Genomic DNA, 17178 nt, shown 5'->3' with positions numbered 1-17178 from the left:
AAAACCCATTGGATGGGCATTTATCCCAGAGAAACAAAGACTTCTATTCATCTCCATGCATACATGATTGTTTATAGCAGCTTTATTCATAATAACCCCAAAATGGAAACAACTGAAATGTCCTACAGTGGGTTAATGGTTAAACAAACAGTGATGCATCCTACTCAGCAATAAAGGTAGATGAACAGGAGTGACATTATGGAAATGGTAGAGTAGGATGCTCCAGGAATCCATTCCTCCACTGAAACAATAATTGAGCTGGCAGGAACTGTCTGAAGCAAGTGTTTGGGAACTCTAGAATCTAATCAAATACCTACAGCATTCAGGGGAGAGCTTGATGAAGAGGCTTATAAATTTTAGTGAATTTCCATGTTTCCATGCTTCCAGCGGCTAACACCCTGCATCCTCCAGCACCATAGCAGGTAGCCACAGGCACAGGGGCCTGTGTTCATGGTGGGGCTTACTGGGGCAAAAGGACCCTGTCCTTCAAAACTCAGGTTTGTTTTCTTTTGTTTTGACTGCTGGTTGCTGCTGTTGACTGCTGAGGGGCTAGCACAGAGGCTGATCATTCAACCCTCACAATCTGAAGCAACTTCCCTACCACAAGAGAATTTAAAAAGACAGTACTTCTTAAATATTTTATTTTATTTTTCCCCCTTTGGAAGCCAGATACTTAAAGAAATCTTTGTCAAGTTACTAGATGACCACAGGAAACAGAAACTTCAGTGACCACACACAATAAGGAATACACACTTTCCAAATTGTTTGGAAAAGTCACAAACAGATGGGTCTAGCCTTCAACAAACAAACATCAGCAGATCCTGAGTATGGGAATATGTATTTTCCAGAGTTATCATATATTTAGAATGTCCAGTTCTCAAGAAAAAAAAACAAAAACAAAGATATGTGTTAGTTTGCTAGGGCTGCTGTAATAACATACCACAGATTGGGTGGCTTACACAACAGATATTTATTATCTCATAGTTCTGGAGGCTAGAAGTCTGAGATCAAGGTGTCATCAAGGTTGGTTCCTTCTGAGGGTACTGAGTGAGAATATGTTCCATCCCTCTCTGTCAGCTTCTGGTGATCTCTGGCATTTCTTGGCTTATAAATCTCTGCTTTTATATTCACATGTTATTCTCTCTCTATGTGTATGTCTGCATCCAAAATTTTCTCTTTTCATATGGACATAAGTCATGTTGGGTTAGGAGACCACTCTACTCTAGTATGGCCTCATCTTAACTGATTTCATTTGCAATGACCCTATATCCAGATAAACTCACATTCTGGGGTTTTGGACTTCCACATATGAATTTTGAAGGGACACAGTTTAACCTGTAACTTGGAGGTAAGGCAATCAAAATTATCCAGTTTGAAAAATAAAAAAGAAGAATGAAGAAAAATGCCTCAGGCCAAAACCTGAGGTATCAGTGTGATACCATCAAGAATACCAACAGAGGGATGTCTGGCTGGCTCAGTCAATAGAGCATGTGACTCTTGATCTTGGGGTTGTGAGTTCAAGCCCCATGTTGGGTGTAGAAATTACTCAACAAATAAAATCTTAAAAAGAATACCAACTATCTACCAGTAGTAGATAAAGAGAAAGGGACAGAAACTATTTGAAGAAATAATGGCTGACAACTTCCCAAATCTGATGAAAAGCATGATGTGATTCAGAAAAGAATATTTGCGGAAAACAGCTTTGTTTTTCTGAGTTGGTGCTTAGGCATTTTACCTAGTATGATAACCCTGCACACACCCATACTCTGGATATTTAGATAAGGAATTGAGTTTAGGATGCCCACCATAAGTTCCTGTTTTACTTTTCCCAGGCACCTTTAAAAGTAATCACTTTATTGTTGAGCCCACAAAAAGAGACCTACACCCCAACCATCTTGTAAGTAATAGGTCCTTGCTACCTGCTCTCTATCTCCTGCTTGCTTGTGACCTGGGGAGCTGCCCTCCCTCCACTGGCTCAGTTGCACCTCCTCACATCTGGGATCTCTGAGTAATAATAACTCTGGTAGCTACTTTCTTGTGTGGGTGTATTGAAACTGTGTCTTCAATCAAAATGACTTCATGGGTCTCACTTCCCATCCAGAGGGAACTTGGATGCTGAGGGAGCTACTTGCTGACCCCCATGTGGGTGGCTTGTGCCCTCTCATTCATCAGGTCATAATCTACATATTCTTAATTCAATACAGCAGCTCTGTCTTCCCTACAATATGATAATGCATACCTAATAACCTCAATGAACTCAATGCAGGATAAACTCAAACTGATCCACACCAACACACGATAGTCTTATTGTCAAAACTCAAAGACAAAGAGAGAATCTTGAAAGCAGCAAGAGAGAGGTTACTCATCACATTCAAGGGATTCTTAACAAGGTTAACAGCTGATTTCTCATCAGAAGCTATGGAAGCCAGAAAGCAGAGGGATGACATATTTGTAGACCTGAAAGGAAAAGAAACTCTCAACCAAGATTTCTATATCTGGCGAAAGTATCCTTTGGGAATGAAGGAAAAATTAAGACATTTCCAAATAAACAAAAACAGAAAGTTCGTAGACCTGCCCTACAAGAAATGCTAAAGGGGGTCTTTCGGGCAAAATTGAAAGGACATTAGACAGTAACTCAAAGCTATAGGAAGAAATAAGAACAATGCTAATGGCAAGTATATAAGTAAATGTTAAGGTCAATGTGATTGTATTTTGGGTTTATAACCCCTCCTTTTTTCTATATGAAAAGATAAATGCTTGATGCAATAATTGCAAATCTGCGTTAATGGTGTGATGGGTGACAATAACAGTATAAAGAGAGGAGAAGACGTATAGGAGCAGAGTGTGCACAATTCTAACTCAGTTGCTGTTATTCATACTCAGTTGTTATAAATGTAAGGTTTTCATCATAACTGCCAAAGTAACCACTAAGATAGTAACTGAAAATATATATAGAAAAGGACAGAAAGGAACCAAAATTGTACATTACCAAATTCAATTAAATACAAAAACAAGAGAGTAATAGAGGAATTGAGGAAAAAGACATATCAGACATAAAAAAAGCAAACACTAAATGGCAGAAGAAAGTCCTTCCTTATCAGTAATTATATTAAATGTAAATAGATTAAACTCTCCAATTAGTAGGCAGAGATTATTTTAAAATGTATAAAAATAATCCATCTATATGTTGTCTACAAGAAACTCATTTTAGATATAAAACACAGAGAAGTTGAAAGCAAAAGGATGAAAGAAGATATTCCATGAAAATAGTAACCTGAAGAGGGCTGGGTAGCTATATTATTGTTAGACAAAGTACACTCTAAGTCAAAAGATTACAAGAGGCAAAGAACATTAAATACTGATAAAAGGATCAACCCATCCAGAAGATATAACTATTATTTGTTTATTTTTATTCTGTTTTTTTTTTAAGATTTTATTTATTTATTTGACAGAGAGAGAGAGAGAGAGGGAACACAAGCAGGGGGAGTGGGAGAGGGAGAAGCAGGCTCTGCACCGAGCAGGAAGCCTGATGTGGGGCTCGATCCCAGGACCCTGGGATCATGACCTTAGCTGAAGGCAGATGCTTAATGACTGAGCCATCCAGGCACTCCAAGAAGATATAACTATTATAAACATATACACACTTAACAACAGAGCCCAAAAATATATCAAAATTTAACAAAATTGGATAGCAAAGTAGGTCTACTATAATAGAGAAGTCAATACCCTACCTTCAATAATAGATAGAACTAAACAGAAGATCAATAAAGATATGGAGCACTTGAGCAACACTATAAACCAAATGTAGACCTTACAGACATTCAGAAAACTCCACTGAACAATAGCAGAATATACATTTTTCCCAAGTGTATCTGGAATATTTTCCAAGATACATTAGGCCACAAAACAAGTCTTATTAAATTTAATAAGTTTTAAAAAATTCAAGCCATACAAAATGTATTTTCTGATCACAATGGAATGAAACTAGAAATTGACAGAAAATTGGAAAATTCACAAATAGGTGGCAGCTGAACAACATTTCTTAAATAATCACTGAATCAAAGGAGAAATCACAAGGGAATTTAAGAAATGCCTTCAGATGAATGAAAACAAAATCAAAACATACCACACTTGTAGGATGTAGTGAAAGCAGTGTAAAGAGGGAAATTTATATATCTTCAAAAAGAAGAAAGATCCCCAATTGATAATCTAATTATGTAACTTAAGGAACTAGAAGATGCAGAGCAAATTAATCCAAAGCTAGCAGAAGAAAGGAGACAATAAAGATTAGAATAAACATAAATAAAACAGAGTAGAAAGTTATGTAGAAAATCAACAAAACCAAAAGTCGATTTTTGAAATAATCAACAAGATTGTGAATCCTTTAGTTAGATCGACTAAGAAAAAAACGTGAAGATTCAAATTACTAAAATCTTTCCTTTTTTTAAAGATTTATTTATTTATTTGACACAGAGAGAGAGATAGCTAGAGCGGGAACACAAGCAGGGGGAGTGGGAGAGGGAGAAGCAGGCTTCCCGCCGAGTAGGGAGCCCGATGTGGGGCTCGATCCCAGGACCCTGGGATCATGACCCAAGCCAAAGGCAGATGCTTAACAACTGAGCCACCCAGGCACCCCCAAATTACTAAAATCTTAAATGAAAATGGGAACATTACTACTGATTATACAGAATTAAAAGGATTATAAGAGAATACTATGAACAACTGTATGTTAACAAATTGGATAACCTGGATGAAATGGGCAGATTCCCAGAAACACACAACCTACCAAGACTGAATCATGAATAGAAAATCTGAATAGACAAACAAATAGTAAGTAAACTAATTCAGTAATCAAAAACCACCCAACAAAGAAAACCCCTGGAACAGATGGTTTCACTGAATTCTACCAAACATTTAAAGAACTAATATCAATCCTTTCCAAACTTTTCCAAAAAATTGAAGAGGGGGAAACACTTCCTATCTCATTCTATGAGGCCAGCATTTCCCTGATAACAAAGCCAGAAGACACTACAAGAAAAGAAAACTAAGACTGATATCCCTTATGAATATTGATGTAAAAATCTTCAATGAAATACTAGCAAACTGAATTCAGCAGCATAATAAGAGGATTATATGCCATGACCATGTGAGATTTATATCTGGAATGCAAGAATGGTTCAATTTATGAAAGGCAATCAAATATGCCACATTAAAGAAAAATGAAAATAAACCCCACATGATAATCTCAATTGATGTCAATAAAGCATTTGACAAAATTCAACACACTTTCCTGATTAAAAAAAACACTCAGCAAACTAGTAATAGAAAAAACCTACCTCAACATAATAAAAACCGTATATGAAAACTCCACACTTAATGTCCAACTCAACGGTAAAAAGACTGAAAATTTTCCCACTAGGATCAGGAACAAGGCAAGGATGCCTGCTTTTGCCACTTGTATTCAACATAGTACTAAAAGTTCTATCCAGAGCAATTACAAACCCCTAAGAGTCACACACACACACACACACACACACACACACACACAAGCAAAGAAAAGGCCAGGACCAGATGGCTTCGCTGGTGAATTCTACCAAACATTTACAAAAAATTAACACCAGTCCTCATCAAAGTTCCCAAAAAATTGAAAAGGAGGGAACGCTTCCAAGCTCATTTTATGAGGTCATGATTACCCTGACAGCAAAGCCAAAAAAAGACACTACAAGACAAGAAAACGTCAGGTCAATGCCCCTTATGAATATAGATTACAAAATCCTTGACAAAATACTATCAAAGTAAATTCGGCAGCATATTAAAAGGATTATGTGTCGTGACTAGGTGGGATTTGTGCCCACAATGCCAGGGTTCTTCTTAATAAGAAACTCAATCAATGTAATGCATCACATTAGTAGAACGAAGGCAGAACAGAGAATGGAGAATGGCTCGGGTGAAATCGCCATAGCACCTCCAGTTCAACTCCTTCACCTTCTCATTCCTCGACTCTTTGTAGTCTGGCATGCGTTCCTCCACAGAAACAGCTCGGCATAAAACGAAACAGCACTAAAACCTAAAGTTACTTCTTCCTTCTCACCTGCTCACAACCATCTGCAGCACTGGCACCACTGACCAGTCTATGCCTCTTGAGCTGGAATCATCCCCTGGCTTCCATGACGCCACTGACTTCGTCCTCTCTGTCCGTGCCTCTGTCTGGGTCACAGGCACTAAATATTTACTTGATCATTAAATACTGAGTATCTTAACACTCAGGCCAATGCCCTCTTCACTTCTTCCACATTGCCTTCCATTCGGATAATTGTCTTCAATTACCACTGATACATCAGTGACACCCAAACATACTTTGTGCCCAGGTCTCACCCCTCTGGATCTCAGACCCAGATGTAGAAGTGTCTAAGTGGAGGGAGGCCTCAAAGGCATCTCAAACTCAACCTGACCAAGGCCGAACCCATGGTCTCCCTCCAAGGCCTAGTCCAGTCCCATCTCGTGTCAGTAAAGAAACCCAGAGTCATTGTTGGCCCTCCCACAGCCTCTGTCACCACTCTGTGTTAACTTGGTCACCTGAAATCTCTCAAATCCACCCCCTTCCCTCCATCTCCATCACCACCTCATTCCAAGGCACCACCACCCCTCATCCGTGTTACTGCCTTTGCTGGTCACCTGGTCTACCCACACCTACTCCTGGCCCTGTTCACTTTGTTCTCCACACTGCCACCAGAGCGATTTTTTCAAAACACATATGTAGTCTGGGACACAGGCACAGAGAGACTGAGCTGCTTGCCTGAGGCCACACAGAAGGTAGTGACCCAGACTGGGAGAAAGGGAATTGGCCTTTTGGGCCCCGCCCTAAACTCTCACACTCCCCTGAGCTCAAACCCTCATCCCCATGATTGTTGGGCTGTGGCTAAGGCTCAGGTCAGAGTCAGCCAGAATAACTTTTCTGCAACCAAAGTAAGGTTTTAGCTATTTCTGGGATATCTCTTCTGTTCCCAGAATCTGCATGGGAGAGATCCCTGCTAAGGAATATGTTCAGGTGGATGCTCCACCCAGGGTGCTGAGCGTGGGAATGCCAGCAAGCCCTGGCTTACTCGCTGCCATCTCTACAGCCACTCTGGGCTAGAGGGGCTTCAGGCCAGCTTCTGAGCCACATGGTTCAGCAACTGCAGTGTCACTGATTGTGACTTCAAGGGCTTCTGATGTCGCAATGATCCTGTGGGCCTGGCCTGCTGGGGCCCCAAGGCCAGTGCTCCTGTGGCAGCATGGCAGCCAGGGCCATGGCCAGCTTCCGCCCTTCTGGCATCACATAAGTGAGCCCGTGAGTAGCCTGCAGCTTGGATGGTCCACTCACCCACTCCTTTCTGGCTGGAGGCTCTGTGTACCCAGGCCTGTGCCTCTCTATGTCACTGAACAAAGAGAGTGTTGTAGCCAGGGGAACCAGGCTTGGGGGGTCAGGGGGCATAGCAGCTCTCCTACCTGCTGTCTTCCTGACACTGCCAGGGCACCCTGAGCCAAGCCCCCATCATGGTCACTACTAGGATTTAGGGAGGCAGCCTGGGTGGCTGGGAAGGACAGTCCCAGATCAGCTAGGGAAGCAGGAGCAAGATGGCGCCCGGGACAGATGGCCATGGTGTCAGAGTCCTGCCCTGGCCTCTGCAGTGGCCCTTCTGCCCCTGAGGGAGGCAGACTCAGCTGTGTCAGTTTGCAGGGTCACACTGACAGCTTAAGGGGTCTGCAGGTAGGTATGGGGTGGGCCTGAGGGGTGTCCCTTCCCCTGCCTCCTCCAGACCGCTGGGTTCCTGTAGTGGTGCCACTTCCTCAGGTCGATGGCTGGTATAGTCACATCTCCCAGCCCCATTTGGGACTGTTTGAGGCTGTAGAGCTCAGATGGCCACTCTGGACCCCACCTTGTCCCCTACTCACCACGTGGGTCGGGATGTAGGCAAAGCACCTAACTTCAGAGCCTGTTTCCTTCCCTGGAAAACGGGGGTGACCGTCATCTCTGTCAGGTGGAGAACATTAAATGAGGTCACACATGGAGCTTAGCAGACACTTTGCTGAGCCCAGAGCCTGTGCCTCCCACTGCGACACAGGCGCCCATCCTGGACCAGGGCCCTCACCTGGCTTCTCAGCAGGAGGAGGACTAAAGTCTATAGTGACCTACCCGGGTTTACATGATAGTGGAGGCTGTGGGGCCAGGCCCATGAAAGGGACCCCAGTGTCCTTATAACAGTCACAGTCCAGGGTCAGAGGCCATGGAGGCCCCCACTAGCCAGCACTGGTGTAGAGAGCTGCACTTTGAACAAAGCTCTTTGCCAGGTGGGCAAGTATGTGGAAGGTCGGGAAGACTTCCTGGTGGGTCTAAGGGGCCAGGCCACAAGCCGGGGCTGCTGGCATTTCTGGCAGGACCTATGCCCTGACCTACCTGCATCTGCACCAGGTGCTTTAAAAAGACAGTCGCTTGTGTACTGCTGATGGGCATGGAAAATAGTACGGCTCTTCTGGAAGGTCGTTTGGCGGCTCCTTTTAAAACTAAAAATGGACTTATCATAAGCCACAGCAATTCACCGTTACATAGTCCAGAGAAACAAAGACTTGTTTTCATGCACAAACTTGCACATGAATATTCACAGCAGCTTTATTCATAATAGCCCCACACCAGGAACTACCCAGATGTAGATTGAACAAAGCATGGCAACAGTTGAGGATTAAACAAAGCATGGCACATCCATCCCATAGAATACTACTCAGCACTGAAAGAAGAGCCACCTGCTGATACGCACAACTGGGCTGGTTCCCGAGGGAATTATGCTGAGAGAAAGAAGCCAGGCTCTAGAAGATACCTCCTGCGTTGTTCCACTGGTATAACACTTGTAAAGTCACATCAGTACAGAGACGAACACAGATTCGTGGTTGCCAGAGCTTGGGACGGGCTGTTCAGTTGAGAACCATCCCAGGTGGTGGTTACACAAAGCTGTACACATAAAATTTCACAGACACACAGACACACAGACACTTACACGTGAGAGCGTGTATGACTGGTACAGTGTGGTGAGGCCGGGCATGGGTGATGGGCCAGCATGACCCAGCCCTCATTCAGCCCTGGGGGGCAGGCAGGGGCCCCGTCCTCTGTCCCCTTCACAGTCCCAATGGGAAGCCGAGTGTCTGGTCCAGGTCCAGCCTGGCTGCTCCCATCCCCTTCCCCACTCTGACAGGCCTCCTCTTGCCTTCTAGCCACGGCTGAAAAGTGTGCCACAGCTTAACCTCCTTCCATGATGAACTCGAAGAACCCCAAGAAGTGCCCCCAGTATAAGAAGAGTAGAGACAAGGCCCAGGAAAAATTTGCCAGGAAGTTTCCGTACAGGTACTAGACCCTGAGGCCCCTAGGGCCAAGTCCTGCCTCCCCTGAGGCCATGCCAAAGTGCATTCCAGGGATGTATAGCGTGGACCTGGGATGAGGTTTCTCATCCACAGGGAGTTCCCTGAGCAGCTCTGTGACAGTCTGGGGTTCATCTTCGCCCCACCCCCATCCCAATCAGAGCTGAGGGCCTCTAGATAGGTGCCCGGGACCCCTGGGGCCATCCCAGAGTCGTAGCCAGCTCTTTCCCTCTGAGTCAGTGGCCTTGTGGGAACCACCTGAGGAGCACATTCATGAACACCTACCCCTGCCAAAGGTGTGATGGGGTCAGACTGGGGTGGGGTGTAGTTTGTAAAGCCCTAGGGCACTTGGAAATCAGTAGAGACCCCCAGACTGGGCAGCACTGGGGCCTCGGCCAGCGGCAGTTACTAAATACTCTGTGTGGCCAGGCTGTGTCCTGGATCCCATCATCAATGCACTGATAGGTCCTGACAAAAAAAAAAAAATGTAGCAACTTTGGAGGGCTTCCTAGCTGTGTGACCTTGGGCAGGTCACTTGACCTCTCTGTGCCTTAATTTCCTCATCTATAAATGGTTGTGAGTTGACATACGGGTTAATGTTGATAAAGCACTTAGAATGATGCCTGGCAAGTAGAAAGTTCCAGATGAGCGAGAACTATTCATATGGCTGGTGGCTGCAGGCTCGCTAAAGATGCCAAGTGCCCATTGCAGGTTCTCTTGGCTGACAGAACCTACTGCAGAGTTCCTGAAGCCCTGGGAGGTCACGAAGATGACCACCTCACTGAGGGATCAGCTGCCCCTGCAGAAGACGTTGGTGCCAACGAGATCCATTCCAGTCAGAGGGTAAGTCACAGGCCCAGGATGCCGACAGCTGCTGTGGCCCACCAATCACACTCAAGCTGCTGGCCTTGCACCCCAGCTCTGCACAGACACTCACGTGACTCTCCCAGCAGCCTCCACTTCCAAGCTGAGGAAACTGAGGCCCAGAAAGGAGACACTGAAGTCCAGTGGTCCCTCCCACAGCAAAGCAGTTTGTGGGAGAGGCTGCACAGGACCCTCGGGTGGGCAGGCCCTGGCCTCACCTGAACAGGGCCCTGTCCACATGTAGGGAAATAGGCCTGAGCAGGCAGCTTAGCCAACATCCTTCCACACAGCAGAGGCAAAACAGAAGAAGAGCCCACAAGTTTCTGGTCTCCTTGCAGCCTGCTCTGAGGGTGGAGGCACTGACGGGGGACTTCGCACTGGCCACTTCTAGCCTGACCATGTGCTAACAGATGTACCCCCTACACATGGGCACACACACTGAAACACCCAGACACCCTTGGAAAGATCCCCACACACGAACATTTCACATACTCGCCCTAAACTGGAACTCAGATCCAGGCTGTCCCTGGGCCATCACACACCAGCTGTGACATAATGCAGGGCTTCCGTGACCAGTTGGTGGGGAGGGGCATCCACCCCACCTCCCAAGGACCCCAGCTCCACTGTGACTGCCTCAGCCCCTCCCTCCAACTCTAAGGCTGATGTAGCTGTTGGAAAAGACAGACCAGGAGAGGAGCAGTGGCCTCACAGGGGAAATTGATATTCACAAAATATAGCACGGTGTGCCTGCTGGTGGCCGTCCAGCGACTGGAGGATGACACTCAGTGTCTGTGCAGGCCTGGTGGAGCAAGTCCTGGCCGTGTCTGAGGCACGGCGCGGGAACCCTGTTGGGGTTCTGACGTGGACATAGGGGGTGGCGGTTGGGAGGGCAGCAGAGGCTCAGTGTGGGGTCCCAGGGCAGGTCTGGGCTGGGAGCAGTCTTGGTCGTGGCCCCAGCCGACGTCTCTGGACCCGTGGGGTTCTGTGTGGCTGTTCTAGGCTTGGGGCCCCAGATTTTACTTCACTGTCCTGCCTGAGCCCTCCGCCGCCACCGCCTCTTCTGAGCCAACTTTGGGAACTCAAGCTAGTGAGCCGCCGCTTCCCTGGGCCAGGCGCCCCCACTGTCCCCACCGGCACCTGCGCTGCCCGCCCCTCCAGAGGCCTCCTCTAGAGCCCGGCTCCAAGCGGCCTCCCTCGCGGCCACAGAGCACTCCCTTCCGGACAGAGGTGAACACAAGTGAGGGGAACCACCCTGACGGGGCTCTTCATCTCCTCAGAACCCACGCCATGTGAATAAACTTCACAGGTTCAAAACCTATTTCCGTTTGGACAGAGCGTTTTGCTTTCCGAATGTCCATTTTCTCATCTATAAAATGAAGTGATGGGTGGTGTGAGGTTCAGAGAGAGTAGGAATGTCATTTCCCAAAACTGATCCCAAGGATGCACTCGCACATGTAAGTAAAGATATTTGGACAACAGTATTCATTACAGCGCCATAGCAAAGGATCGGAGACCACCTATACATCCACTACTAGGGGGCTGTTCACTGATATACCACAGCCAGACCCCGAACCACCAGGCAGCCATTGAAATGAGGAACTAGCTCTTTATATATTGGTCTGGAGCAATCTACAATGCATATTCAGATTGTTTTAAAGCACAACAGAAGTGTGTCTGATATACTCCCATCTTGTATACATTAGGAAACAGACTGTACGTGTGTGTATGTGTGTGTGCACGTGTGTGTGTGTGTGTGTGTGTGTGTGTGGTAGGTAACAATTAGTACCTCTGGGTAGAAGAACTGGGGAACCTGGGGACAGGCCTACTATTTTCTGAAAAAAAATTTTTTTTAAATGTTTTATTTATTTATTCATGAGAGTCAGAGAGAGAGAGAGAGAGGCAGAGACAGAGGGAGAAGCAGGCTTCCCGCCTAGCAGGGAGCCCGATGCGGGACTCGATCCCAGGACCCCAAGATCATGACCTGAGCCGAAGGCAGACGCTTAACGACTGAGCCACCCAGGCGCCCCTATTTTCTGAAATTTTAATACATGAACTTAATACCATGTTGTTGGTGGATTACAAATTCTTCAAAAAGAAGTAGTATGGAATAAAAATCAGGGACTGTTGTAATTTCTTTGGAATTTGTAATAGCAGCACCCTGTAGGAGGGTGCCTGCAGAAGATGTAAGGGTTTCCCCGCTCTGTTCTACAGAGAGAGGGACCAGAAGGTCATCTTGGAGTCCTTGGCAGGGTAAATAAAATCAGGGACACTAACTATAACCCTCTCGCTAGGAGAGAAGAGTTTGGGGGCCCTGAAGATGACTAAGGTGGCTGCACTGAGCAATGTGGGTAAGTGGCCACATTGTTCCTGAAAGAAGGTGGAATGAGGTCCCCCGTGGAATGAGAATTGAAAAGGGGCCCTCCCCAAGCCCTAGGGAGGAACCGGATGGTGGTTCCCAGCCTGCAGGAGGCAGAAGTCAATTCTGCTCTGTGCTCCTGGGGTGTCTGGGGCCTGGGGAAAGGGTGCAGAGGACTGCCACGGGTGGGGGGGGGGGACCCTGGGCCTCTGTCCATCCAGGCCCGGGTGGGGAGCAGGCTGGTTGTACCGTGCACCAGGCAGCATTGGCCTGGTGGCAGAGGGAAGCAGAGACCCCAGGGTCCCCTCCCGTTGTGGTCGGAGGCAGGTTGATCTCCATTCGGACTGTGTAAGTCTCAGGACTTTTCCTCCCATGTTCACAGCTATATCGTTCTTGATATTCACAAAATATAGCACAGTGTGCCTGTGATGCAGTGTAGTGGTGCGGTGACCGATGTGTCCACCTGCCTGGGGGCTCCTTCTCCAGCTGCCCCCACCTCCCCCCGCCCCCGTAACCACAGCTCTCTCCTATCCTCCTAACACTAGTATCTCAAAACAATACATTGTTTGCTTTTTTTTTTTGTTAGCGATATAGGATTGTATTATGCTCCATGCAACTCTTTTCCTCAGCAGCAAGTTGCTACGAGTCACCTGATGGTGCATACGGCTTGTTTAATCGTTTAGTTAGCACATATAGTACTCCATGGCTTGTCCATCCTCTTTCCGACAGACACTTGGCTTCTAGTTTTTGCTGTTGTGGATGCAGCTGCTCTGAGCATTGCTACCCCGTCCTTGGTGCACATTGTTCCCTGGAGAGGTGTCACTGGCCAGAAGGCTCCCAAACGCCAGCCAACACCACCCTGTTTTCCCTGAGGGGTCCCACTGCCTGTGACCACCAGCAGCGTGTAGAAAGAAGCTCCTCTGGGCCCACCTGTGCGCTCCTCTTGCTGTGGCCCCCAAGTATTTAGGATGTAGGTGGGAGGGCACGCAGGGGCTCTTAGAGCACATGGGGCAGAACCAGTCCTGTAGGTGGAAAAAGCTCATACCAGTCACCCAACCAGAGTGAGTCCTAAAATGTGCATGGTCTCCAGTGGTTTCTCCCCTGTGAGGTGATTCTAAAGAATATTTAGGGAGTAAAGAGTTATCTATTGGTCCCGCTGTGTCCTGAGTGCTTCTATGTACACGATGCCCTCAAAGAAGAAAACCAACCCTTCAGGAAGCATGCATCGCAGAAGTCCTCACAGGGAAATGGGCAACCCCTGAATGTCTAGCATATCACAGTGGCCCAGACAGCAACCCGGGGCACGCTGCTAGCACTTAAAGTGTGGCCACCCTGGGCTCCGACTGTCCTCGTGCCCTGAGCACAGTGACAGTAAAACGTGCATCAGCAGATGCTTGAAGCCTCCTGAGGACCAGGCACAGTGAACAATGTGGTCAGGAAGTGGATCTGTCTTCTAGGAATGTAGCCTACGATCACACCCTACACAAGCGGGACCGATGTATGCAGGGACATTCACAGCACTGTAGCGCTAAAGGACACAAATTAATCTAATTGCCTATCATTTAGGGACCAATGAAATAAAAGCAGCAAGTCTGCAATAGAATCATGGGTTCCCCTGGAGATAAAAATATGGATGCAAGTAGTTTCAATGGGGGGAGATTCCGGGAAGCCCCCCAGAGATGTGGGGAAGGGAAAGGAAGCAAAGGGTGTGCTCTTGAGCTGGCCACCACTTTGGGCACCTGGGGCTGAATCCCAGGGGAGAACTCTGTAGGTCACGCCTCAGTGTTCTCCCACCTGAGGGGCAAAAGCTGCAGTATTTACCGCCCCCCCCCCCAGCTTCTAGTGGACATAGGTTGAAGGCTGCTCGGGGACACTGACTCCCTGCACACCCAACATCCCTGTGCTCAGGCCAAGCAGGTCTGGTGGCCAGAGGAGCATCTGCAGATGGAGCAGCTGGGAGCCATGGGGAATGCTACCTGGAAGTGCTTACTGCCACAGGGATGTGGGTTGGGGGGTGCGTATCGTGCCCAGCCTCCCTTGAGGCAGGAGCGCTGCAGGAATGATAGGCTCTGGAATGTATAATCCACGGTCTGTGTCTTCAACATTCTGCTGCCCGGGAAGGGAATGGCTCACTCTCATGCACCACGTGGAGAAGGGCTACATACAGCCTAGGGCTGGAGGAGCCACAGGACAGAAGGCCTGTACCCCCAGTGGCTTCATGGAGCAGCTGTTTTGACCACCTCCTGCTACACAAGAGGAACCAGCTGATCCAAGTCATCATTGCTGAGCCTTCGCCACAGACAGCGGTGCCTTCACCCCGGGAAGAGAGCTCCAGCCCCGTGGGGAAGGGCGGCACCCTGACACCTGGCCCACGGACCTTGTGGGGTGCTGTAGCAGCCCAGCAAGGTGAGCTGGTGCCCGCCCCCAGACCATGCAGCCAGGTGCCGAGGCCAGCAGATACAGCCGGCTGCAATCCCCAAACTGAATAATGCATGAAGCAGTGTTGTGACAAAGAACCAGGGGTTTGTTTTAGCAGAACTTTAAATCATAGAACTCTGCCTCCCAGGAATCTGCCTGGATGACAAAGCCACAACAGAAAACTGAAAAACAAAACAAAACAAAACAAAACAAAACAACGCCATAACTACAAAAGTCCGGGAAACATTTTCCTGACAAAGCCAAAAACAACAGAACACTGAAACGTTTTAAACAAGTCTTTGTAACCCAATCCACTGGTGTCACTTCCTTGCTGGGGAGGCTGCTGGCCAGCACCACTCAGCTCTGAGAGATGGAAAACCATGAAATAGAAGACAGTTGCCAGTAAGCTAAAATGCCAAGTGACCTTCAGTTGGTGTGTTTGATTCCTTCAGGAACTGGGGCAGCCTTTTAACAGAAAAATCACTGAAGGATGCCAGGTTGAGCCCCCCTCCCCCGGCACCTTCTTGTCTTGTCCAGCTGTTCACGTGAGACCCTGTCTTCCTCGGGCCATCTGATGACCCAGCTGGGACCTTGCTGTTGAGGGGTGGGCAGGCAGCCTCTGATCTGTGAGGACAGACACGTTCTGGCACCAGCCCGAGAGGAAGCAGGTCAGAGGACACCAGAGCAGGAGGAACTCCCCAGGGCCTGCACGAGAGGAAGAGGCGCCTCCAGCAAGCGCGGGCCTGGAGTGTGGCCCTCGTACTCACAACAGAGGGTGTGACATCAAGTGCCATCAGTGGGGGGGGGGGTGCGCAGTGGAGTGCCTGCCCGCATGAGGGAGTGTGTGTGCATGTGACAAGCTTCAGGAGGCAGGAGGCATTGAAGGAGATGACAGCAGGCACTGTGACTGCAGAGCCGGAGGGCGACTTCTAAGGGTGACGACCTGGAGCAGGGGGAGAAGGGCATCTGGATGGGGGATAACTTCAACAAACAGGTCGCATCAAAGGCTGTGTGGGCACTGAGGGAGCTTGGAACAAAGGTGTGTGCCATCGAAGCACGTGGGATGACTCACCATGAGGTGGCACGTGACACAGTGTGCGTAGGTATATGAGGGAGCGTGGGGGCAACGGAGGCCGGGAACAAGCCTCCTGGTGTGTCAGAGGCCCAGCCCCTCTCCCCCCGACCCTGGTAATGGTCCAGGCTCCTGGGCTTTCCATGGCTCTCCAGGGGGGGTGAGGCTTCATGGGGAGCCCAGCGGCAGCCCCTTCCCAACTCCACAAGGGTTGGCCGTCACTGACCCCTACTGGCAGGGCCCACAGACAGTGTCCGGGAAGGCCTCAGCAGGCTCCTGAGAAGGAGAAGCCCTAGGACTGGCCTGGAAGGGGAAAGCATCCATCGCAGGCAGGGGAACAACATCAGCAAAGGCCGAGGCATGAATGTGACTGAGCTGGCAGTCCCTGGCCAGCCTGGCCCCCACAGGCCAGCATGGCCCTGTAACCAGGCTCACGGGCCCTCACCACAGGGTGGGGGAGCACCACAACACAGGTTGGGCCTCTGCCCTGCCAAGCTGCCCTTTCTCGGCTGTGCTCTGATTTCTGTTTCTCAAAACCTCAGGAATACCCTGCCCTGGTCTTCCCAAAGTTCTGGCATTTTGATTTATCATTCAAGGAAACTGAGAAAGGACACCCTATATTCAAACAGTCACTAAGGGGACATTCAGCCCTTCCTAGGGGACTCCCACGGCTGGCTGTCTTCCCAAAGCCAGAAGGGTGGGTCCTCATTGCCAAGCATCCTGACACACACGCAAATACACACCTACACACCCACATAAGGGTGGGAGGCAGCCCAAGGCACAGGGTTTCACTGAGCTGGTTTCAGCTTTAATCTTTAGCCTAGGCAGAATGAAAAGTCAGATTCCCCCCGCCCCGAGTCTTCACTGTTACCCCTCCAGCCAGAATTTAGCACCCCTTGCCATGGTGTATCCACTCCTTACCCCACTCCCCATATAGCGCTTCACACCTCTGGGCTGCTGTGAAGGAAACCCAGGCTCTCCATCTCTCTCATCTGATCTTCATGACCACCTGGCATTCTTGCACCATTTGGCAGCAAAGGAAAGCTGAGGCTCAGAGATTTGTTGAGATGCCCAAGAT

The 17178-nt window shown here is 48.4% G+C and overlaps 1 protein-coding gene across 1 annotated transcript; it reads left to right on the top strand.

The window, feature by feature from the left end:
- Positions 1–9080: 9080 nt before the first annotated feature.
- CUNH3orf22 (chromosome unknown C3orf22 homolog) lies at positions 9081–11425 on the top strand. The gene is made up of 3 exons (XM_034997360.1): positions 9081–9376; positions 10102–10233; positions 11254–11425. The coding sequence occupies exons 1-3, from the start codon at positions 9285–9287 to the stop codon at positions 11423–11425; spliced, it is 396 nt and encodes a 131-aa protein (XP_034853251.1). The 5' UTR covers positions 9081–9284.
- The last annotated feature ends 5753 nt before the right edge of the window (positions 11426–17178 follow it).

The sequence above is a fragment of the Mirounga leonina genome, unplaced genomic scaffold (assembly GCF_011800145.1).
Source record: "Mirounga leonina isolate KUSES-001 unplaced genomic scaffold, KU_Mleo_1.0 Mir_94, whole genome shotgun sequence".
NCBI lineage: Eukaryota > Metazoa > Chordata > Mammalia > Carnivora > Phocidae > Mirounga > Mirounga leonina.
Note: the sequence above shows the minus strand (reverse complement) of the source record. Positions and strands in the feature narration are given on the sequence as shown.

Excerpts from the sequence above, each read along its gene's own strand:
- CUNH3orf22 (XM_034997360.1), top strand. The coding sequence starts at position 9,285 with ATGATGAACTCGAAGAACCCCAAGAAGTGCCCCCAGTATAAGAAGAGT. Across the intron at positions 9,377-10,101 it reads GCCAGGAAGTTTCCGTACAG|GTTCTCTTGGCTGACAGAAC; the intron begins GTACTAGACCCT and ends TGCCCATTGCAG. Across the intron at positions 10,234-11,253 it reads AGATCCATTCCAGTCAGAGG|GCTTGGGGCCCCAGATTTTA; the intron begins GTAAGTCACAGG and ends TGGCTGTTCTAG.